Source organism: Mytilus edulis, chromosome 1 (genome assembly GCF_963676685.1).
Source record: "Mytilus edulis chromosome 1, xbMytEdul2.2, whole genome shotgun sequence".
In the NCBI taxonomy this organism is placed as follows: domain Eukaryota; kingdom Metazoa; phylum Mollusca; class Bivalvia; order Mytilida; family Mytilidae; genus Mytilus; species Mytilus edulis.
The window spans coordinates 39,697,181-39,722,573 of NC_092344.1; the positions used below are offsets into that span (position 1 = coordinate 39,697,181).

The 25,393-nt window shown below is 30.7% G+C and overlaps 1 protein-coding gene across 2 annotated transcripts in view; it reads right to left on the reverse strand.

Moving 5' to 3' along the window:
• Positions 1–4,486: 4,486 nt before the first annotated feature.
• The window catches only part of LOC139512388 (DCC-interacting protein 13-alpha-like), a 51,614-nt gene continuing 30,707 nt past the window's right edge, over positions 4,487–25,393 (reverse strand). The window contains exons 15-24 of one of the 2 annotated variants that reach the window (XM_071300000.1): positions 20,672–20,745; positions 19,859–20,005; positions 16,960–17,090; positions 15,469–15,577; positions 14,304–14,390; positions 14,019–14,112; positions 13,712–13,762; positions 11,513–11,539; positions 7,423–10,277; positions 4,487–6,511 (exon numbers count right to left, since the gene is read on the reverse strand). In XM_071300000.1, the coding sequence (XP_071156101.1) occupies positions 10,005–10,277; positions 11,513–11,539; positions 13,712–13,762; positions 14,019–14,112; positions 14,304–14,390; positions 15,469–15,577; positions 16,960–17,090; positions 19,859–20,005; positions 20,672–20,745 (993 nt within the window). In that variant the 3' untranslated portion in view covers positions 4,487–6,511; positions 7,423–10,004. Of the gene's footprint in view, positions 6,512–7,422; positions 10,278–11,512; positions 11,540–12,893; positions 12,921–13,711; positions 13,763–14,018; positions 14,113–14,303; positions 14,391–15,468; positions 15,578–16,959; positions 17,091–19,858; positions 20,006–20,671; positions 20,746–25,393 lie in introns of those variants that run through there. The other variant, XM_071300008.1, reaches the window with a different exon arrangement.

Consider the following 25,393-nt stretch of genomic DNA (forward strand, 5'->3'; position numbering starts at 1 on the left):
TTTAAAAAATTCACAAAATGAACTTTTGTTTTGGACTGAACAATGTGCAATGAAACAAAATATCACCAATAAAGAGAAATGCTTTAAGGTACCATTTGCAAATGGGATGGCGGGTACTTTAATTCACAATGAAAACTTGATGGTTTATAACACAGACGATAATCTTATATACGAGGTAGATGATCAAGACGGGATTCAAAATAAAATTAAACTTGAAGACCCTGAAAACAAATTACCAGGGCCGAACTTTCTTTATGGAACACACTTTAAAATGAAACAAACTAAAAAGAAGCGTAATTTTGCTATTACGTGGCGTAGACAAATCGTTGTTATCACCAATGAAAATGGAATTGTCCTCAATGTTTTCCAAAGAGAAGACGCCGAGTTTGACGCTCTAGCAACAGATAACTATGGCAATATTTTAGTAGCCGACTATAGAAATGATAAAATCGATATATTATCAGAAGATGGCATCTTCCAACAAAACTTATTAGACAAAAAAAGAGATGGCGTCAATGGTCCTCTCCTAATGGACATCGATGAACTTGGTTATCTATGTATTGTCGACACAGGTTGGCGAGAACATGATCGACTTATGAAAATTTATTCGTATCTGTAAAAATAGTAATGACAGTCTTATTTTTCTTCCACTGTTTATAATAGAATCGGCAAATATATATCTGTTGTTTTAAAACCAAGTCATAATGTGACAAGACTAGGTTAACTAAAGCAATGCTTCGATACTGACTTGATTTTTGACATTTCTTTCTTAAATGGATATAATCTTATAAAGAGTTATTTATCTTTTCTTTAAACCCTTGAGTGTTCTTAAATGTTTTGTTTTAAGACGTTTGCATCTGTTTGCTTTTGTGTCTATGTAAAATGAATATATTCTCGGTGTTTACAAGAATACTTGTATTAATTTGATGTTAAAATTGGATAAAAAAATTTAACTTTCATATATTTGAATATTTTCCCTTCTGGTATTTAAAACAAAAAAGATATATCTATAGTTGTTGTCTTTTGAATACCTATTATATATGGATGGCTATTTGAATTCCAGTGAAAAATAAAATGCATTCTCATAACAAAAACATTTAAATTGCGATATGAATATGAACCCTGCTTTGAAATGGATTGACAAACCGCTAAGCAAGATTTTTAATGCGCTAGTTCAGAAGTTACAGTCTGTAGGAAGACATACTACACTATTTGCAAACATTTTTACTCCAGACCAACAAGTGTTTGCTCTTATCCATCAACACTGCATTCTTAACAGAAAAGCAAAACATACTTATTTTCAAACCTTTTGTTTGGGTTAAACCAATGGCCACAAGACAACAGAGTCAGCATATACCGAAAAACATTAGGTTTAATTTTTATGCCCCACCTACGATACCTACGATAGTAGGGGGGGGGGGGGGGGGCATTATGTTTTCTGGTCTGTGGCTCCGTTCGTCTGTGCGTCCGTCCGTTCAGGTTAAAGTTTTTGGTCAAGTAAATTTTTGATGAAGCTGAAGTCCAATCAACTTGAAATTTAGTAGACTTGTTGCTTATGATATGATCTTTCTAATTTTAAAGCCAAATTAGACTTTGAACCCCAATTTCACGGTCCACTGAACATAGAAAATGAAAGTGGGAGTTTCAGGTTAAATTTTTTGGTCAAGGTAGTTTTTGGTGAAGCTGAAGTCCAATCAACTTGAAACTTAGTAAACTTGTTGCTTATGATATAATCTTTTTAATTTTGAAGCCAAATTAGACTTTTGACACCCAATTTCACGGTCCACTAAACATAGAAAATGAAAGTGGGAGTTTCAGGTTAAAGTTTTTGGTCAAGGTAGTTTTTTTATAAAATTGAAGTCCAATCAACTTGAAACTTAGTACATATGTTCCCTATAGTATAATCTTTCTAATTTTAATACCAAATTAGATTATTGCCCAATTCCACGGTCCATGGAACATGGAAAAGGATAGTGCGAGTGTGGCATCCGTGTACTTTGGACACATTCTTGTTTCATATGTGTTAATATATTTCCTGCTCAAGTCCTATACGGATTTAGGATATTTATCAATAAACTATTGTTGCCTCTAACTAAAACATTAAATTTTCCTCATACTGCGTTCAATTTTTAAATTTTTTTGACAAACAAGACTGACATGTGTGTCATCTAATACCCTGTGTCTTACTTTTGCTGCTGTCAGTGTCAAAGTGTACTATTGACTGAAAAGATGAGTCCATGTGTCAGTAAAATAATAAAGACTTTAAAAACAAATCAAACTTTTTTCAGTATATGCTATTTCTTGGTATTTCCTGGTGTTGCAGCGAACGCTATAAAACGTACTATAAAAATCCATGTAGATTTACAAATGAATCATGTCAACAGATGTGACCTGGGACTATCATACTAAGTATAATAGTCCCAGTTTACATTTAGATTTGGTGGCATTACACCTAAATGAAACTGAGGTCAAGGTCAGATTATACCAGCCAGACATACATGTGCACCTTACAATTATTCCGAAAACCAAATATTCGCTTTTGGTATTTTAAACAAGCATTCTGTGAGTATCGCATGGAAATACATAGTCCCCTACCCATTAAAAATTCATTGTGTTGAAACAAAATTCGAACTTGACCTATAACTTGTCATGGTGTAAACTATATAACAAATATCAAGTCAATATCTTAAAGCAATTTATAAAGTGTTGGAAACTGATTATAAAATTTAGTTTTGTAAGTCCAAGGACTGTAACTCTGCACAAAATTATCCGACTAGGACAAAATTCGAACTTGATCTGTAACTTGTCGTGATAAAACAATACACCGAATAACATATCATAAACCTAAAGCATTAGGAAACAAGAATGTGTTCATAGTACACGGATGCTCCACTCGCACTATTAATTTTTATGTTCAATGGACCATGAAATTGGGATCAAAACTTTAATTTGGTATTTAAATTAGAAAGATCATACCATAGGGAACATGTGTACTAAGTTTCGCAAGAGACGAAAGATACCAGTGGGACAGCCAAACTCATAGATTGATTGGACTTCAACTTCTTCAAAAACTACCTTGACCAAAATCTTTAACCTGAAGCTGGACAGACGGACGGACAGACGGACGGACAGACGAACGAAAGGACTTACCCACAGACCAGAAAACATATAAATGTCCCTCTACAGTTGTAAGTTGGGCATAAAAAGTGCGGAAAACTTATTATTTCCGTGAATGTTCTAAGTCCAAGGACCATAACTCTGCTCAAAATTATCAAACCTAAACAAAATTCGAACTTGTTCTGTAACTTGTCATTATTAAACAATATATCAACAATCTAAATCAATATCTTCAAGCATGAAGAAAAAAAGTGTGGAAAACTGATTTGCCGGACTGACGGATGGACAGACAGAGAGACAGACAAACAACGGAGTGCAAACCTAAAGTCCTCTTCGCTTCATCTGTAGGGGTTTATAAAGACCAAAGCAAAAACCCTTAACAATGACTAATGAACCATAAAAATGAGGACAAGGTCAGATGATACCTTTCTTCCAGACAGGCCTTACGGTGACCTATAGTTGTTAATTTCTGTGTCATTTTGGTCTCTTGTGGAGAGTGGTCTCATTGGCAATCATACCACATCTTCTTTTTTATGTGTACAATAATTTCATACAACAAATATAGTTGACCTATTATTTAAAATAGTTGAAAACGGACAACATAAAAACTTAAAATTGATTGATGAACTATGAAAATAGAAGTCAAGGTCAGATGAAAAATGGCAGACTGACATGTACCCATTCAAGCATATCATACACCAAATATATTTGAACTGCATATGGTATTTGAGAAACAAATCTAATTATGTCACTTTAAACTTGATCACTGATCCATAAAAATTAATTCAAGGTCAACTGAACTCACTCTGACAGCTATGTAGACGTTACAAGGAACCCATACACCAAATATAGTTATCCTATTACTCATAATACGTGAGAAATTCATGACAAAAAAAACTAAATATTTTTTAAAGGCAGTTGCTTAACCATGAAAATGAGGTCAAATGAAAATGGAAGTATGATTGTCAGAAACTTTGTAACATAAGGTATCTAGGTCGTCTACCTTCTGAAATATAAAGCTTCATACAAATAGTTTACGCTGCCACTTGATAGTAATACCTAAGTGTCACATAATGTGACTTTCATTGCAGGCCAGACTAAAAAAATTGTCTATTTATTAGTAAAATACCAAAAATGAAAATAACATTTTCAAAATTTTGCTTTGGATACTTTATTTTTGAACTTCATAAAATTCTGTGAAGGTTTGACAAAGTTCTTGATGTCAGTAAAAACTTTCACCACAGACTGAAACTAATTGTTGATGCTGCTGATGACAGAATCTAGATCATTATGTTTCACTTTCACAACATAAATGATACAGGCTTGACAAAAATGTCCTCTGTTGAGGTAACAATTGATAAATAAAAAGTTTGTAAGATAAGTTTATTAAAAACTTCTTTATAAACACACACCTTTCTCTAGCAACAATGATTTATGTACAAATCTATACATATCACAGTTTAATATATATCAATATTTAACTCAAGGTGATTAATAAATAATATGGATTTAATTAATATTGTGCAGAATTATGCATCAAATAGTATACATTTACCTTCTCATGCCCATTGATTTTAAAGTATCCAACTTGAAAAATTATTATTTAATAAGTTACTTTACAAAGCTGAAATGCCGCAAAAAAAAGTTGATATCTTTTAAAATAATGTAAACTTAAGAAAATCAATATTCTTAAAAAGCAGGTCCTGTGTCCACACTTTGCTACAAAGATCTGACAACATTCCATTTTACTTTTTGTTTAATTAACCAATGAAGTTTCTTTAACCAATTTTTTGAAAACCTGAGGATCCCAAATGTTGATTAAACAGAAAGTAGACTAGAGTCTTGTCAAATCCATAAAGAGAAGTGTGGACACAGATCAGTGTTTTGATAAAATTGAAAGAAAATGAATTGTGACAATGTAATGCAGAATTATATTTTTTTAGCCAATAAACCAATGAATCACTACACAAGATGTGTTATTTCTAGTTTTTTGTATTATTAGTGACCATGCACGGGCTGTAGCCAGTCAAGGTCATTAGAAGTTCCTATCATTTTTTTTGTGTTTTCCTATTTTTTTTAATTTTCGTGTCAATTTTCAGTCAAATCTCTGGGTGTATGTTTCAACTATTCAAAGGTACACACTATCACAGCTATATATGCTAACATATATTTAACAACAATCTGTCCTATATCTTTAGACTCATGAGATTCCACAATGGCACTCTATAAAATGGTTATACTTAACTAATACTATAAAGTTATAAGGATTTAACAATTTAAATATCTTACATTGCACAAAACAAAGTTTTAAGGAAACAATGAACTCTGCTTAAACATAACGTCATGAAATTTATGTCTTTTTGTATATGTTACATTCCCCCTCAAGATCTGTTCTGTTTTTAAAATGTATCATAAACAAACTTTTTTTTTTTTTAAATTCCTTGTATCAAATATGACATAAAATATTGAAAAACAAGTGAGTATAAGAAATGTTAGTAATGCATTAACTTTCTCTTGTAGTTAACTTTTTGGAGCCTGAAAAGGGTCCTTTTTCTTCAATGTTATGACATAAAACAAACTGCAAATAAAACAGAATTAAAGACGTTGTCTTTAAACATACCAAATTTCACTCACTTCTCACAACAAAATGAAAATATTTGCTATCAAAATGATATTTATTTTAATTGTATGACTTTCTTTGGTCAATAATAAGAGTAGTTCCAGCACAGTTTCGGGGTACTACACATATTATGTGTCTGTGGTCAAAAGTAAACAGAGTTCAAAGTAACCTTTTACATTAATCTACTTGGTAGAAAATAAATAATTTATTAGGTGACTAGATTGTAATGAAAATATCTTTGTGGTTCTTTTTTCACATTTGATATTTTTTCTCATGCTGTATATCCTTTGAATTGTATGACTTCTTTTAGACTGTCAAAATCATAAATTAAAATGGTGTAATAAATAACATAGCAATAAATTCAATGAAAACTGTGAATCTAACATAGCACACACTTATTCCTATAGTGATAAAATAAAATGGTCTTCACATATCAATAAATGTTTTTCACATATCAATAAATGATCTTCACATATCAATAAATGATCTTCACATATCAATAAATGATCTTCACATATCAATAAATGATCTTCACATATCAATAAATGAATGATGGAGGCATTAGGCTTAGCACACATCAATTCCAACTTTTTAAATTATTTCATTTAAAAAACAAAACAGAACAGAACAAACAAACAAACATGATTTCTTCATTTAAATGATTCATTTTGCAAAATTATCTAAGGTAAACTGCTGCATAAAAAATTAAATAACAAACATAAATTTAATCCATAAACACTAAAGAAAAATAGGATTAGCCAGTAAAAAATCTTACTACAGTAAAACCTGTATAAACCGGCTGGCTACGGGACTATGAAAATTGGCCGGTTTGGACAGTGAGCCGGTTTATTCAGGTTTCCGTTTTGACCGGAAGTTAATGACTTGTGACGTCCGACATTTTGCATGTAAAAGTTCTCTCTGATTGTAAATTATATCTGATAAATTAAAATACCTTCACTTCGTTTTTCATTGTTTGCATTTGCATCATAATGCTCGCATTGTTTGGAATGTAAGACGAGAGTTTCGATTTTACTTCCATGATCAATAATTTGAAATGTTAGAATGGACGATTAAAAAGCCAGAATATTAAATTATAATTATCAAACGTAATTTCATCACTTTCGAAACGTTGTCGTACAGTGTAAAATATGAATTGATTGTTGTGATCCGGGTGTTTTTCATTATCAAGGTCATTTGTTTAGGGTTTCACAACAGGGAACCCTGGATTTCGAAATCTCGATGTGAATTTCTTACTCCGCGATTTAAATTTGATTATCCAAGTTAAAACGTAAATTCAATCCGAGATATATTCGGTGTGTCTTTTCGTTTAATTGACACGTTTATAATGTTTTAATAAATAATACAGCTCACTACAGTACGATTGTAGGTTCACAGTTTGACACCTGACTAATTGATTATCACGAAAAGCCATATTGTATAAACAAATATGTTTTGATTGCTAACGATCATTGAAATTAATTAGACAAACCGGTTTTGACAGGTAATAATTAATGAAATTCAGAGTATTGGGACTTCATAATTAGACCGGAATTCGGAATACACAGGGTCCGGTTTACAAAGGGTATTTTAACAAAGACTTTGAATGGAAAAATATGGGACTTTCATTTTCGGCCGGAATGGACAGGAAACCGGTTTATTCAGGGTCCGGTTTAATCAGGTTTGACTGTAAAGCACTTATTTGAAAACCATAAAAACTCCTGTATATCATTTTAAATAGTGTAAATTCAGAAATTAATGCGTGCATTTATTATTGCTATTTGTCCTTTTACACTAAAACGCATTTTAATTTTTGCGATATTGAGAAAAATCCTGTTTAATCATAAGATATATTTCCAAATGCCAGTTTAAATCATTGCGATTATAACCCTGTCGCATTTTTAGCAATAATTAAAACATTGCATTAATTTCTGAATTCACAGTAACAGAATTTGATTCAATGAAATGATTATAAACAGAACTTGTTCAATGTTTAAATCATATTAATTAAAACAGGGATATGTGTCCATAGGACAGTATGCCATGTTTGCACTACCATATTTCCAATTTAACTATAATATCTTCACTTGGCTTAAAAGGTCGAAAGTCCATATTATAATGAACATGTGTGTTAAATAAGGATTTAATGAACATCTTCATAACAAAAATTTTAACCTGAGAAAGAACAGATTTTACATTTTCACATTCCCATGTTAAACTAATATACCACAAATTACCTACAGAAGCAAATTCAGAAAACATAATGCCCCCCTTTCTAGCTTGGTGAGGATTACAAAAAAAAAATTACAAATATCTTATAACAAAAAACATTGGCAATGTCATTAAATGAAGATTTTTTTTGATTTTTATAAAATAATTAATGCAAAAACTCATAATATTTTTTAGAAATAATTCAAATTTATTTTGATATTGATGTACATTTTTTTTTAAAGATAAATACCATTCAAAAATACAAAAACAAAAACTTGGAAATTTTCTTAATATATGTATTATAAATTCATAAATAAAATTAAAGTTAGTATTGCTGAGCTATCTCTAATCTTTAAAATAAAAAAAAAACATATTTTTTGTGTCACATAGTAATGGTTAAAGAATATTACACGTTTCATAATTATACTGTTCATATATACTATTATTACATTCAAACTATCAACCTTTTCTTAATGTACAGAGATCTCATAATTTGCTAACAAATGCTTTAGAAATAATACAAAAGTGAAAGCTTTAAGCTTTTGTAAGATAAAGTAACAAATAAGTCTTAAATGCCACTTGATAAAACAAAGAAACAACCATTGTAAAAACTATGAAACATAAGATATCTGTAACTTACTTAACAGTTCTCCAAATTAATGGAAAAACATATCAAATATAGGAAGAACACCACTAGTTCTTGTCCCCATTGAAGTCTATGTTATATTCTTCAATTTCCAGCAATCATAGCACTTTTGTCTTAAGTTAAAATAAAGTGACAGTAATTTCATGCCAAACCACTACCGTAGCTTATATTCTATTGAGAAAAAAAATAACATACCTTTAATTGCATATGCTCTTATACTTGTTTCCATAACTTAGGAAGTACCAAAACAGGTACTTCAGATCTGAGAAAGAGGCAAAATGTACCCTCCTTTTAAATATCATCTTGCCAATGAAAATTTATATTGGAGGAAAAACACTCAATAATGACATTTCTTCTTGCATCTTTAATATGAATTGTAAAGTAAAACAATGCCCCATTTCACCAAAGCTTGTGAATCTTTATAAAACATGAAAAATAGATAGAAATGCTTTAATTGAGACTGCAGTTTTATTCTATGATTTTATAACAAGACTATAAGATTACATCTCTTATACATTTTGATTTTGAAAAAGGATTTCCAAGATGACTACAAAAAAATCATAGAAGTGAAGTATATAATTTTATTTTTCCATTGGCGTACTTTATCATAGGCTATGAGTGTTTTATAATCTTAATGTAACATGGCACTGATGCTTTTTAGTAATTAAACAACTTGTGTTTTATTTGCAATGTTCTAAAGAACATTAAAATTGGTCTAAAAAATCTGACATTCTTGCCACTTTCAGATATCTTTGTAAGAAATGCAATATTTATTTGTACTTATTCTGTGTGGTTCAGCATATTTTTGTCCTTTCTTTTCATAGGATTTATCTAATTAAAAGAGTCACTAATTTCATTCATTTACTATTTTGTTTCATAAAGTTTCAAAAATATTCCAAATTGTAAATCATTTTTCAATTGGGGAATCTCATAAGCACGGAGTCAAAAAGTTCTTTATTCTTCAAAATGTATTATGTAAGACAGTTAGTTATAAATTCCACAAAAAATGTATACAATCGGAGCCCATTCATGATTCTAGAATTTTTTTCCTAATGTATAAGAAGCTCTTTGTATACAAGTAACATTAGGGTGGATTCATTATTGTTCATTGAATAACAATTTTCGCAGATTATGTGGGTACAGGTGAACCAGTAATTTAAATGTTTAAGTAACAACAATTTTTCTAGAACGTTGTATGCACACTTTGGCAAAACAACAAAATAAAATATCCACAAAAATTGTTACACACAAATATAAATGAATCCACAGTTTTCTAATCATTCATTCAACAGTTGCAATGTACACAAGCTTGCAATAAAAATTTGAAATGATGATCTTTTCCAAAAACCCAAACATACTACAAAGCAAAATAGATCCCCCATTTTCACCAAAAAATAAAAATGCCCCTTAAATTCAAGCTTCAGAGTCGTCTACTCCTTCCTCTTCTTGTGTTACAACTAAATCCTGGACTTTTTGTGTCATCTGGGTGTCTACGTAATTTGTATCCTCTAACATCTCATCATCATCCTCCGTTGCAGTAAGCACCAAATATTTGCCGTCGGGTGAAAGAGGCAAATTGTTAAGTTCTTCATCTGAATCAGCATCCTCAAGATTTTGAATATTTTGCAATAAAATGTTCTTTTCCTTGGCTTTAACCTTCTGAATCTTTTCCACTGCTTTTTTCTCCTGCAAGGAAAGGGAAATTGGAAAACCATTACACATGGAGGATTTGTTTCTAAATGAATTTAAATTTATTTTATAAGTTATTCATAACCAAATGTTCAATGTTAATCCAAAATATGTTCATATACCGTAACACCAACAATCTTTCTTACCTACTGAATCTTTAATTCTAAGTTTCATTTGAACATAAAACTTATGATAAAAATATCTAAAGAAAGTGCATAGTGTCTCATGTAGTCTGTAATTTTGGAGAAAATACCACTTTTCATGTGTTTTTTTCACAAATCTCATTATCAAAAGAAATTCATTCTATAGTACACACAATTCCATTCAAATAAGGGAAAACCAACTTACTTTCAGAAAGAATTCAAAAATTTAATGGAACTTTCATATTTATTTACAAGACAATTTCAAGGAAACACACAGAACATGATGTTAATGCAAATAGCCAGTGTACATAAAACTGAAAAAGGCAAAGCATGTTCCAGTTATTCTAGTTTTTCATGACCAGTTAATTTTCAAAATTCAGTTAAAGCAGATTTATGAAAGGGTAGTTCGTTATGTACCTACCAGAAGTTCCCTCAAATGCTATGCATCCATATATATATGGTCATATCTTTTTTACACATGGATTTGTCAAAGTACAACATAAAATACAATTCCTTATACATTTGTACTGATGAAATAACTATCAATATAATATTCTACAATATATTTATAAATTAAGCTAGCAGGTATTTAACATTTTTTCCCAGTATATACATATTTTTTTTCATGACTGTAAGCATTTTAAACATTTAATGGAGCTTTTAAGGAAGCATTGGGCTAGATCAAAAATAATCTTCACTATCAAATGAAACATCAAGAAAAGCATTTGGTCCAGTCCATAATTTTTCATTCTTAACTTGCATTTTGAAACATGCAAATAAATAAAAATGTACAAAAAAATCTGGCAACTGACCCATGACCCTAAACATTCATCATGCATAACATGCAACACTGAACAGTATGTTAATTTTTTTTTATATATTTGACGCACTTTCAAATTTTAGTTTCTAACTGATATATAATTGTCCTAAAATTATTATTCACTATCATTTTCTTTTGGAAAAAAATTGTGATGACTGTTTTATTCCACCTCCCCCTTTTATTCATTCAACTACAACATTATAGATCCTGATTAGATGTATGAATATAATATAAAGATAAAGCAAAAGAAGATATATTATTTTACTCACACCTGCTAAAGAAGGGTCGTTAGAAGGCTGTAAAATATTCGAGCAGTATCATACAATATATGCCACAGAAAAAGGACTTTGAAAAAAGAAAATTACATGTGACAACTTGAAAAAAGCAAAGCTTGCTTATTAGTCAACGATGATCTACAATAATTGTAATCTCATTAGGACATACACATTTTTTTACGGCAATATTTTAATTTAGGTTATCAACAAAATAACTTAAATTTCAGTCGCACAATATCATAGTCAGAGCTTTTTTAATTTTATATTTGCATGTAAGTGAATATCATAAAAAAACTGGTTTCCAACAAGCGTGCACATGCTGAAATGTCACACTTGTTTTACTTATTATGAAATCTATGTGGAAAGTCAGTAATATGAATGTTTTACTACGAGTATCACATAAAGTTACATTATCAATGTTCAATGAAAAAAGTCGCAGTCAGATGAACCATGCCAAACGTCAAAACATTGACCAATAAACCATGAAACTTAGGTCAAGGTCAGATGAAACCTGGCAGACAGATATGTTCAATCATAACATACAAGAAATATAGTGACCATTTTACTTATAGTATCTGAGAAATAGACCAAACCACAAAAAAATAAACATTGTCCAATGAACAATGAAATTGAGGTTAAGGTCAGATGAAACCTGTCAGTCCAACATGTACACATTACAATTATTCCATACACCAAAATGCTTATAGTATCTGAGATATGGACTTGACCTTTTAAATTTAACCATGATCACTGATCAATGAAATGAGGTCTGAAGCATCTAGGTCTTCTACCTTCTGAAATATAAAGCTTAAGGTGGTACCTAACACTACAGGGAGATAACTCTGTAAAATCAGCTTAACGTTTTAATTACGTTGTGTTGTTAAGGGAATATTAAGCTTCTCAATGATCAAAATCAGTGTTTGTCAAACTGCTATATAACCAGTGTATTTTTTCTGATAAAACGGTTGGTTCAATTTTTTTGAAATTTTGATATTTTTGTAAAAGGGTCAAAGTAAATACTTTGTCAAAATTTTAAGAAAATTAAACGAGCCAAATTAATTTTAGTTAAAGTGTTGGGTACCACCTTAATACAAATAAAGACTTAGCTGGCAGATTGAAATCCTATGTGTCACATACTTTTGTCTGTGTAACACTAAACAAAACTTAGGGATTCTCAAACCAAAATTCTGAAAACTTGATACAAACTTGAAAAAAAAAGAGAACCAAGATTCCAAAATATATTTTTACACATACAGGCAATAAATTTTTCATTAAAAGTTATGTGTTGTGTATTAGTTAAATGATACATAGGTTAGATATCTATGTGCCTTACTAGTAGTTATAATACTGACCCTGTCCTTTATATTTTACATACCATATATTATGTTTGATTTGAATCAGTCTACAAATGCATTTAAAATGTGAATGTGTGATAAATGTTTCCATGCATGGTTGATACTCTGATCGGTCAAACTGCAGCATTATACAGAAATAATTATATGCATAAGAGAGGAAATTTCTTTCAGAATTTTGAATACTTTTATTCTTAGTCAGCTATTATAAGCCATCTCAATTTTCTTATCTAAGACTTAAAAAAAAATTTATTTGGTCCATTTATTCTTATATGATGAATAACATTTTTTTTGAAATGATTGCATTGAGCATCTTTGTAAAAGTCACAACTCTATTTTAAATAAGTTCATTCCTTGTAACTTATTTTTTTATGAATAGATTGTTTGGGGGAAAACTTTGAGGATAAATGTTAATCTTCAACTAATACACTTAAATATCAAATATTAGTATTCAAGATTTGCAAATAAAAAAAAGTAGCTCTTTTCACTAAAAACTCTTAAAAAAAAATAGATCCTATACCATAATATGAATATTATATTTCATCCATACATCCTGTCTTCAATAAAAACATTCACATGCTTTGAATAATAAATTTACAATAGAAAATGATGTTATGCTCTTGTCTAAATGTAATCAAATTTGCTGCAAAGAAGAACAATTCTTAAGTATTGTAGAATATTTTCAAATAAAATAAGTTTTCACTACAAAGTTTTAGTGAAATGGTATCTACTTATGCCTTTATTACTGAAATCCCTCTTAAACAACACTATGTTAAATTAAAAAGCCAAAAGAAAACCCATGCCACTGGAACAGTTCTTTCTCAATAAACTGTGTACTTACCATTAAAGCTTGAAAGGCAAGTTTGGTTGCTGTTTGTATGGCACTGCATATCTAGCAAAATAATAATAAAAACATCTTCATGATCTGTCTTGAGTTAAATTTAAATATCTATACTTGGCTACAGTAATTGTGGAATTAGCATGAAAATCAACTCAAAAAATAATTATGAAAGACTCAATATTGTCTCTTAAAAACACAAATATTCTGACAGAGCCTACATACTGATAAATGTTTAACAAGATTTATAATACTTCAGAACTATCTTAATACTTAACATTAGAAATGCTACAACACCATTTATTCTCACCTCTTCTGCTGATACATTACATTCAAATACATGACAAGCAAAGGATGGATTAGGTAAACCTGTCTGTCTGTTTCTGGTAATAAAACCAAACAACCTAAAATAGCAAGAAATCTTTATAGTAAAAGAAAATCAGTTTTTTTCTTAATCTATAACTTTAAGAGTCTATAAAGTAAAAGCAAATCATTGTTTTTTAACTTTTAACTGTCAAATCATCATAGCTTTTATCAAATTATTATTATTATTTCAGCAGATGGTCAATGTAAACAATTGTTATAGCATACATACCTTTTGTTTTCATTATGAGCTGCCCAAAATGATATGTCTGCTAATGCAAATACTGTGCGTACAATGTTTGTAGATGGATCTATCAATCTGTAATGTACAAAGATGTGACATGTTATAACGATAGGACTTTCTAAAACTCTCTGTTAATTAATCTATATAAGGACTTGCTAACAGAACATCTTGTCCAAAATATGTTTCAAAGTGATCCAAGCTGTGAAAATACGTAAATATGTAACCTCATCACCAACTATAAAGATATAAGGGGACATAACTGAAGAACAGTGAAAGTGATGTTACCCAAATCTGTAAGTGATCTGAGTTTTGCGGTAATAAGAATGGTATTTAAGTTTCATAACATTGGATTGACTCATTGAGGCAAACTAAAGTTAGAGAACAGAAACCAACTTTGGGATGTATGGACAGACAAGGGTTAAACTCAATGCTCCTTCCAGCTGAGGGGGTATAAAAAGGAAACTAAAATTATAACAGTAAGTTACTTTGGCTACATGTCACATAAGCAGTCGCACACACATTCATTATAAAGTCTATACAGGAAAAATTATTTTTTAAATTTTTACTGGCTTCTAGCATTGTTTGATTACTTAGTTACAACAAAATTAATCACTGACAACAGATTAGCACTGTAATTTAATTGTTCATATTTGCATATTAATTCAGTGGCAAAAAAATATGGAAATATTGCTATCAAATTTGAAAAAATGTCCAATCAGACTCATCATTTAAGGAATAGTGCATGATCAGGAAAAATTTTCAACTCAAATTGATGAGAGATTATTAGTGACTTGAAAATACACTTGATTTGTAAGAAGACTTTTTTTTTTAAATTTCAAATCTGTTTTAATATTTTGGAAAACTGTCATTTATATTTCCTGTATTTATTTCACCTCATATTATCTGACACTGGTCACTACTAATAGAGACTCTTATACATATTGTGAACAATGGATTCATTATTATTCATGGGTAACCATTTTTTGGTGGATTTGTTAAGTATAGGTAAAGCACTATTTCAAATATTCAATGAAGCATAAATTTTCTTCAAGCCTATAGGGAGACTTTGAGGTAAAATCAAATAATCAAATGTTCACAAACAAGAATATGATGTACCCATGAAAATAACTGAATCTTTAGTATTTTATATTACTTCATATTATCACTGGATACTACTAGTCTAGACTCTGTCATTCTAAACACATTGTGTATTGCCCTGGCTGCCATTATCTGTCTCATTGTTTCTAAAACTAAAGGTTCGCCTGAAAGTAAAGACAGATACATTGTAAGCTTTTTATGAAAGAAAAACAAGAATGTGTCCCTAGTACATGGATGCCCCATCTGCACTATCAATTTCTATGTTCAGTGGACTAAATGGGGTGAAATCTCTAGTAAGGCATTAAAATAAGAAAGCTCATATCATAGGGAACATGTGTACTAAGTTTCAATTTGATTGGACTTGAACTTCATCAAAAACTACCTTGACAAAAAAGTTTAACCTGAAGCAGGACAAATAGAAGATAGAACGAATGGGTGAACAAATGGACAGACGAATGGAGGAACAGACCAGAAAACATAATGCCAATAAATGGGGCATAAAAACCACTCAATTTTTTAATCAAATGAATTCGGAGTAGCTTACATGTAGACCTTAAGCTAAATCTATTAACGTACCTGATGCATGAAATGTAGGTCATTGTTACCTTAATCTTTAGAAGAACCTTTTTTCTAAACGTCTAGTACATGCAGTTCCTTAGACATAAACAATATTCATTCAAAAGTAAAAATAAGTTACTAATTCCTGCATATTTGATCTTTATATAATGTTATGAATAACTGAGGAGAAACTGATTACAACTGATGTTTTACTTGTATATAGGGCCATAAAAAAGAATAGGTTTGTTTGCCCAAACACTACCTACCCAGAAAAAAGCTGCCTACTCAAATTCTTTTATTGTCCTGATTTGAAGAAGTTTTTTTTTAATCAGATAGGCATGAAGACTAATAAACACCCGATACTTCAATTTCTCTTTTTGAAAAAAAAAGAAGAAAATGCCTACCTACCTACCCACTGTCTCAACCTTTGGGTAGGGTTTGGGCAAACCAAAATATTTTTGATTGTGGCCTAGAAGTGCAGATGACAAAGTCAGAAGAGAAATGGTAGCAACTAAAGTGATTTCAAAATGAAATTTAGCGAGGTATTTAGCTGGGCCTGTTTAGTTCTATTTCATAGGACCAGAAATTGATTTTTTTTCATTAAAATCATATCAAACAGAAACTGACCTTCTTCTTGTGAAAGGTGATTTCTTATAACAACTCCTAATCATTTCAGGTCACTTTGTAGCTAAACTCAGATATAAATACAATTCACTAAAGCTTTTATTATAGGACATGGTTACCTAAATTTTGCCAAATAAGGGTGAGGTTTGGCTTACCATATAACCAGGTTCAAAACACCATTTTTTCTTAGAATTCCTGTAACAAGTCAGGCATATGGCAGTTGTTATCAAATAATTTGTTTCTTTGTATTTTGACTTTTTTTAATAATTATTTCCCTTGGTTTTAGTTTGTAACCCAGATTTGTTTTCACTTATAATGATTTATGGCTATTGAACAGCTGTATACTACTGTTGCCTATATTTACCTCTGTCTGCTTTTACTTCCATTGAACCTAAAAATCTGACAACAAAACTTTCTACATAATGGGCATCTGCTATTGCTGAGTCTAAATTATCTAAAACTTCTCCAGTGGACTGGTCAAATGGATTTATTCTCCTTAAAGAAAAGGAGAAAATAAATTAACAAAGTTGTGAAGGTATATGTACACAACTTATAGATTATCATTGACCAACTCAACAAGATTGACTTTCTCCCTTGAGCCGTTACAGTGAATGTGAGAAAAACAATCAAGTTGAGATGACCAATGATAATCTGTTAATAGCTATTTTACCTATGACGACATTGTTGATTTCATGTTAATTTCATTAACAACAGCACATGCTACCTTAGTTTCTAACAATAATTTTTCATATCACTGGACTCTGCTTAGAAAGGAAATTATTAGTCAGTAAGATCAAAGAAAAATTTTGTAAAATAGCAATTAACAAATTATCCTTCTCACAAATATACATTTGAAAATTTCAATGTACCTATATTACAATGATATAAAAGACACAGTAAACATTGTTCACAATGTGCTACAATTACAAAAGTTCATGCAAAAAAACATGACATGCTAAAATCCAAAACTCAAGATAAGAACAACGGTTTTACATTATTACTTCTACCAATAAGTTATCTGTATTAATAAAGAATATTCATAACAAAATCTGCATGCCTGTTAGCTTTCATGAAAAAATAAACCATGCTTTGGTCACAATATTATCAATGCTTCAATTGCCATGAAAAGTGATTAACCTGTTTACATATGTTTTAAACATTCCTATGATAGTTGCAATTTTGGAACCTCATCAATCTATTTGTAATCAAAAGACAAAAAGAAAAGTTACCATAAGCAATTTCAGATAGCATTTTTTTATGATTTGATCATGTAACCATTATAATTAGCACTAATCATAGAGATAACAACTGCATTCACTAAAGGCAATAACGACTTCTCTCAAACCTAGGTTCACAAATCAAAACTAAATTTAGAAATTATTGCATGCATTAATATTGTAATTTTTTTATTTAAGACTAGATTGTGTTTTTAATTTTTGCGATATTAAGAAACTAGAGGCTCTAAAGAGCATGTGTCGCTCACCTTTGTCTATGTGAATATTAAACAATGGACACAGATGGATTCATGACAAAATTGTGTTTTGGTGATGGTGATGTGTTTGTAGATCTTACTTTACTAAACATTCTTGCTGCTTACAATTATCTCTATCTATAACAGTACTTTCTGTGGAAAATGTTATTGAAAATCTTCAAATTTTAAGAAAATTGTTAAAAATTGACTATGAAGGGCAATAACTCCTTAGGGGGTCAATTGACTATTTTGGTCATACTGACTTATTCTTAGTTCTTACGTTGCTGTACATTATTGATGTTTACAGTTTATCTCTATCTATAATAATATTCAAGATAATAACACAAAAACAGCAAAATTTCCTCAAAATTACCAATTCAGGGGCAGCAACCTAACAACCGATTATCCGATTCATCTGAAAATTCCAGGGCAGATAGATCTTGACCTGATGAACAATTTTACCCCCATGTCAGATTTGCTCTAAATGCTTTGGTTTTTGAGTTATAAGCCAAAAACTGCATTTTACCCCTATGTTCTATTTTTAGCCATGGCGGCCATCTTGGTTGGTTGGGCGGGGCATCAGACACATTTTTTAACTAGATACCCCAATGATGATTATGGCCAAGTTTAATTAAATTTGGCCCAGTAGTTTTAGAGGAGAAGATTTTTCTAAAAGATTACTAAGATTTACGAAAAATGGTTAAAAATTGACTATAAAGGGCAATAACTCTTAAAGTGGTCAACTGACCATTTTGGTCATGTGACTTATTTGTAGATCTTACTTTGCTGAACATTATTGCTGTTTACAGTTTATCTCTATCTATAATAATATTCAAGATAATAACCAAAAACAGCAAAATTTCCTTAAAATTGCCATTTCAGGGGCAGCAACCCAACAACGAAATGTTCGATTTATTTGAAAATTTCAGGGCAGATAGATCTTGACCTGATGAACAATATTACCCCCATGTCAGATTTGCTCTAAATGCTTTGGTTTTTGAGTTATAAGCCAAAAACTGCATTTCACCCCTATGTTCTATTTTTAGCCATGGCGGCCATCTTGGTTGGTTGGCCGGGTCACCGGACACATTTTTTAAACTAGATACCTCAAATGATGATTGTGGCCAAGTTTGGCCCAGTAGTTTCAGAGGAGAAGATTTTTGTAAAAGTTAACGCAGGACGACGCCGGACGCCGGACACCAAGTGATGAGAAAAGCTCACTTGGCCTTTCGGCCAGGTGAGCTAAAAAATCATATTTAATTCATTTAAAAAAATTAAAATGTGAGTTTAAATTATTGCGATTACAACCCTGTCGCATTTGCTATAATAATAAAAACATCACAATAATGTCTGATTTTACAGTAGCCCATATCTTATAGATCCTTTTTATTCGAAAATCTTTGATCGGGTCTCATACCATTTCATTTCTTAATAATATTTGACATTTTTATGTGATACTTGTTTATGGAATCTGTATAAATTATCTTGGATTCATTATTATTTGACAAGTTTAAAATTTTGATGGATCATGAACTTTTGTGGTCAACCAAGTAACAATTTTCTATAGGCTTATCTGCAAAATATATAAAAATCATGAGAAAAAAATCCCAGGAAAATATACTTTTCCTTAATCCACAATATTGGCACCTATAAATACAAAATGAATTCCCTATATACAATAGGGAAATTTATTTGTCAGTAAATCAATCAGAAAATACCTTCTATATTTTTTAAACACTTCTACCTGAAGTAAATTACAAATATAAGATGTAAATCAGTATTACAGACTAACTTTGGTGGACCTTGAAGATTAGGAGTAACGTCTGTTATATCATCATTAAGAGGTTGGAGATCAAACTGTATAGGTACGTCAGACAACAACATATCGTTTGTTGCAGGTGCTGGTTTAGGAGCATGCGGTGATCCTAAACTTGCTGAACTGTTAATAAAAAAATACATAGAAAAGTATACATCACAACAATCAAAACACTCAAACTTAAGATATAATGCACTCAGAAGCTATACAAAACAATCACAAAATCTCTGAATATATTTACATGCGTGTGCCCAAAATAAACAATATTGTTTCCAAAAAACTCGAAAAAGGGAGATTTCCCTTGAAGGTGAAATTTACTGGTGATTTATTATTAGTTGTATATAACCATTACTATATATGTTTTATTTATTGCAGTTAATCTTTAACCATAAATTAAAAAGATATATCTTTTTACAAGTAACTTTCACAAATATATCTAAAACAAACATGTATGGTATATTGGGCAATCTATATTGTTTTAAAAAACAAAGAATTCTTGTACAACAACTTCTACCTAACAAACTAAAGACTTACAAAAGGCCCCCCCAAAAAAACCCAGTAGAAATCATTATTATTTGTCATGAAAAACGGAGTTTAGAAGAAGTAAAGAGTTAAGATTACAAAATTTTCAGAATACAAACTCTGGAGGCTCCCATTAAAATCTGAAGAGTTGACGACTATAAAATAAAATAAAAACACATCTTTCAGGATTTTTTCTTTTCCCCCTACATTTGAACATCAAAATATGACATTTTACTACTAACAGCTGATTATACAGAAGCACTGTACCTGTTTACATTGGCCATGTCAGGACTACTGCCGCCAGACTCTTTGGTACTGCTAGTAGTGCTCGGTGTTCTTTCCTGTAAAAATTATTGTTAAATCAAAAACATTTCTAGAAGTGTTTCAATTCCTCTGCATCTGATAACCAGGTGCTCCGCAGGGCACAGCTTTATACGACCGCAGAGGTCGAACCCTGAACAGTTGGGGCAAGTATGGACAAAACATTCAAGCGTGATACAGCTCTGAATTTGGATTGTGATCAAATTTTTGACATTACATGGTTTTTTTTACACAAAACAAATGTCAAGATTTTACAAATCAATTAAAGATTTCTTCTTATTTAAATCTAAAATTAAATAGTTGACACAGCATAGGTTTCTGACAAAGAATGAATGTGGTCTAATGAACTTAAAAGTTTTTTTTTTGCCTTTGAGCAATTCACTATGCTGTTGAATATTAATTCTCTCAAAAAAATGTTTGAAGACATTTTCTTTTTATTTATGAAATCTGAAATGAGAAAAATTTAAACCCCCCCCCCCTTTTTTCACATCCCCGTTTCCCTTTTTCCAAAACTGATATCAATTCAAATTTCTAATGGAGTTTGCAACAATAACTACTCTTTTAAATACATCATAAAATATTAAAATGTAAAATAAAGTGCTTGTTATCACTGAATGGTAAAGATTGGTTGGTAGTAAAAGTGAATATACATTGTTTATTGTATAAAACAATAAAAAAAACTTCATCAGTAACATTTTATATTGGCAAATTTCCAATGAAGTTATTTACATAAAGTTATTGGCAAATAAAAATAGAAAATGACATCATAGTCATGTCTGGCAAATTTCCAACATACATTATCTAAAACATTTTAGATAAGATAAGGAAAAGAAGCTTCATCAGCAACATTTTATATTGGCAAATTTCCAATGAAGTTATTTACATAAAGTTATTGGCAAATAAAAATAGAAAATGACATCATAGTCATGTCTGGCAAATTTCCAACATATATTATCAACTACTATTCTATACAAAGAAAGATAACTCCAATTGAAAATTAATTGCTACTGCACAATATTGTGCAATTAGATATTTCTTGCTATTGTGCAATACTGTGCAATTGAAAATTTCTTGCTATTGCACAATACTTGATATGGAATCCTGATTTGGACCAACTTGAAAACTGGGCCAATAATCAAAAATCAAAGTACATATTTAGATAAAGCATATCAAATAAGCCCAAGAATTTAATTTTTGTTAAAATCAAACTTAATTTAATTTTGGACCCTTTGGACCTTAATGTAGACCAATTTGAAAACTGGACCAAAAATTAAGAATCTACATACACGTTTAGATTTGGCATATCAAAGAACCCATTTATTCAATTTTTGATGAAATCAAATAAAGTTTAATTTTGGACCCCCATTTGGACCAACTTGAAAACTAGGCCAATAATTAAAAATCTAAGTACATTTTTAAATTCAGCATATCAAAGAACCCCAAGGATTCAATTTTTGTTAAAATCAAACTAAGTTTAATTTTGGACCCTTTGGACCTTAATGTAGACCAATTTGAAAACGGGACCAAAAATTAAGAATCTACATACATAGTTAGATTCGGCATATCAAAGAATACCAATTATTCAATTTTTGATGAAATCACACAAAGTTCAATTTTGGACCCTTTGGGCCCCTTATTCCTAAACTGTTAGGACCAAAACTCCCAAAATCAAACCCAACCTTCCTTTTATGGTCATAAACCTTGTGTTTAAATTTCATAGATTTCTATTTACTTATACTAAAGTTATTGTGCGAAAACCAAGAATAATGCTTATTTGGGCCCTTTTTTGGCCCTTAATTCCTAAACTGTTGGAACCAAAACCCCCAAAATCAATCCCAACCTTCCTTTTGTGGTCATAAACCTTGTGTCAAAATTTCATAGATTTCTATTTACTTATACTAAAGTTATTGTGCGAAAACCAAGAATAATGCTTATTTGGGCCCTTTTTTGGCCCTTAATTCCTAAACTGTTGGAACCAAAACCCCCAAAATCAATCCCAACCTTCCTTTTGTGGTCATAAACCTTGTGTCCTAATTTCATAGATTTCTATTCACTTAAACTAAAGTTATAGTGCGAAAACCAAGAAAATGCTTATTTGGGCCCTTTTTGGCCCCTAATTCCTAAAATGTTGGGACCAAAACTTCCAAAATCAATACCAACCTTCCTTTTGTGGTCATAAACCTTGTGTTAAAATTTCATAGATTTCCATTCACTTTTACTAAAGTTAGAGTGCGAAAACTAAAAGTATTCGGACGACGGACGACGACGACGACGCCGACGCCAACGTGATAGCAATATACGACGAAAATTTTTTCAAATTTTGCGGTCGTATAATCACTGAATGGTAAAGATTGGTTGGTAGTAAAAGTGAATATACATTGTTTATTGTATAAAACAATAAAAAAAACTTCATCAGTAACATTTTATATTGGCAAATTTCCAATGAAGTTATTTACATAAAGTTATTGGCAAATAAAAATAGAAAATGACATCATAGTCATGTCTGGCAAATTTCCAACATACATTATCTAAAACATTTTAGATAAGATAAGGAAAAAAAGCTTCATCAGCAACATTTTATATTGGCAAATTTCCAATGAAGTTATTTACATAAAGTTATTGGCAAATAAAAATAGAAAATGACATCATAGTCATGTCTGGCAAATTTCCAACATATATTATCAACTACTATTCTATACAAAGAAAGATAACTCCAATTGAAAATTAATTGCTATTGCACAATATTGTGCAATTAGATATTTCTTGCTATTGTGCAATACTGTGCAATTGAAAATTTCTTGCTATTGCACAATACTTGATATGGAATCCTGATTTGGACCAACTTGAAAACTGGGCCAATAATCAAAAATCAAAGTACATATTTAGATAAAGCATATCAAATAAGCCCAAGAATTTAATTTTTGTTAAAATCAAACTTAATTTAATTTTGGACCCTTTGGACCTTAATGTAGACCAATTTGAAAACTGGACCAAAAATTAAGAATCTACATACACAGTTAGATTTGGCATATCAAAGAACCCATTTATTCAATTTTTGATGAAATCAAACAAAGTTTAATTTTGGACCCCCATTTGGACCAACTTGAAAACTAGGCCAATAATTAAAAATCTAAGTACATTTTTAAATTCAGCATATCAAAGAACCCCAAGGATTCAATTTTTGTTAAAATCAAACTAAGTTTAATTTTGGACCCTTTGGACCTTAATGTAGACCAATTTGAAAACGGGACCAAAAATTAAGAATCTACATACATAGTTAGATTCGGCATATCAAAGAATACCAATTATTCAATTTTTGATGAAATCACACAAAGTTCAATTTTGGACCCTTTGGGCCCCTTATTCCTAAACTGTTAGGACCAAAACTCCCAAAATCAAACCCAACCTTCCTTTTATGGTCATAAACCTTGTGTTTAAATTTCATAGATTTCTATTTACTTATACTAAAGTTATTGTGCGAAAACCAAGAATAATGCTTATTTGGGCCCTTTTTTGGCCCTTAATTCCTAAACTGTTGGAACCAAAACCCCCAAAATCAATCCCAACCTTCCTTTTGTGGTCATAAACCTTGTGTCAAAATTTCATAGATTTCTATTTACTTATACTAAAGTTATTGTGCGAAAACCAAGAATAATGCTTATTTGGGCCCTTTTTTGGCCCTTAATTCCTAAACTGTTGGAACCAAAACCCCCAAAATCAATCCCAACCTTCCTTTTGTGGTCATAAACCTTGTGTCCTAATTTCATAGATTTCTATTCACTTAAACTAAAGTTATAGTGCGAAAACCAAGAAAATGCTTATTTGGGCCCTTTTTGGCCCCTAATTCCTAAAATGTTGGGACCAAAACTTCCAAAATCAATACCAACCTTCCTTTTGTGGTCATAAACCTTGTGTTAAAATTTCATAGATTTCCATTCACTTTTACTAAAGTTAGAGTGCGAAAACTAAAAGTATTCGGACGACGGACGCCGACGACGACGCCGACGCCAACGTGATAGCAATATACGACGAAAATTTTTTCAAATTTTGCGGTCGTATAAAAATTCACAACAGGAAGTCCCTAATCAAATGGCAAAGTCAAAAGCTCAAACACATCAAAGGAATGGACAACTGTCATATTCTTGACTTGGTACAGGCATTTTCTTATGTAGAAAATAGTGGATTAAACCTGGTTTTATAGCTAGCTAAACCTCTTACTTATATGACAGTCATGTAAAATTCTGTATAAAAGTGACCTTGTACATTGGTATGGTATATATTTTATTTGACTGCCTGGTGGTGATGGCAATATACTCATGGCAAAGATCTACACTCAGTTTGACAGTTTGGTGTCAGTGGCAAATATTCCAAAGTTGAAAATACTACTTTGGTGGGGCAGAAGCAGTAAACAAAATTTAAAAGAAATTCACTCAGTTTGACCACTCAAGTGACAGTGCAAACTTAACCAAAATGAAATGACTCCACTTAGTTTGACTGCTATGGTGAAGATGGCAGACAACACTAGAAAATAATTAGTGGTGATCACTGCAATGATCAATTTATCATTCATTATTACTAAGTTACAAGTATTAAACATATAAATGCAAATATTACAATGTTTCTTGCTCTATCATTAAAAGAAAAATGCAATGCAGAAAACAAACTTTT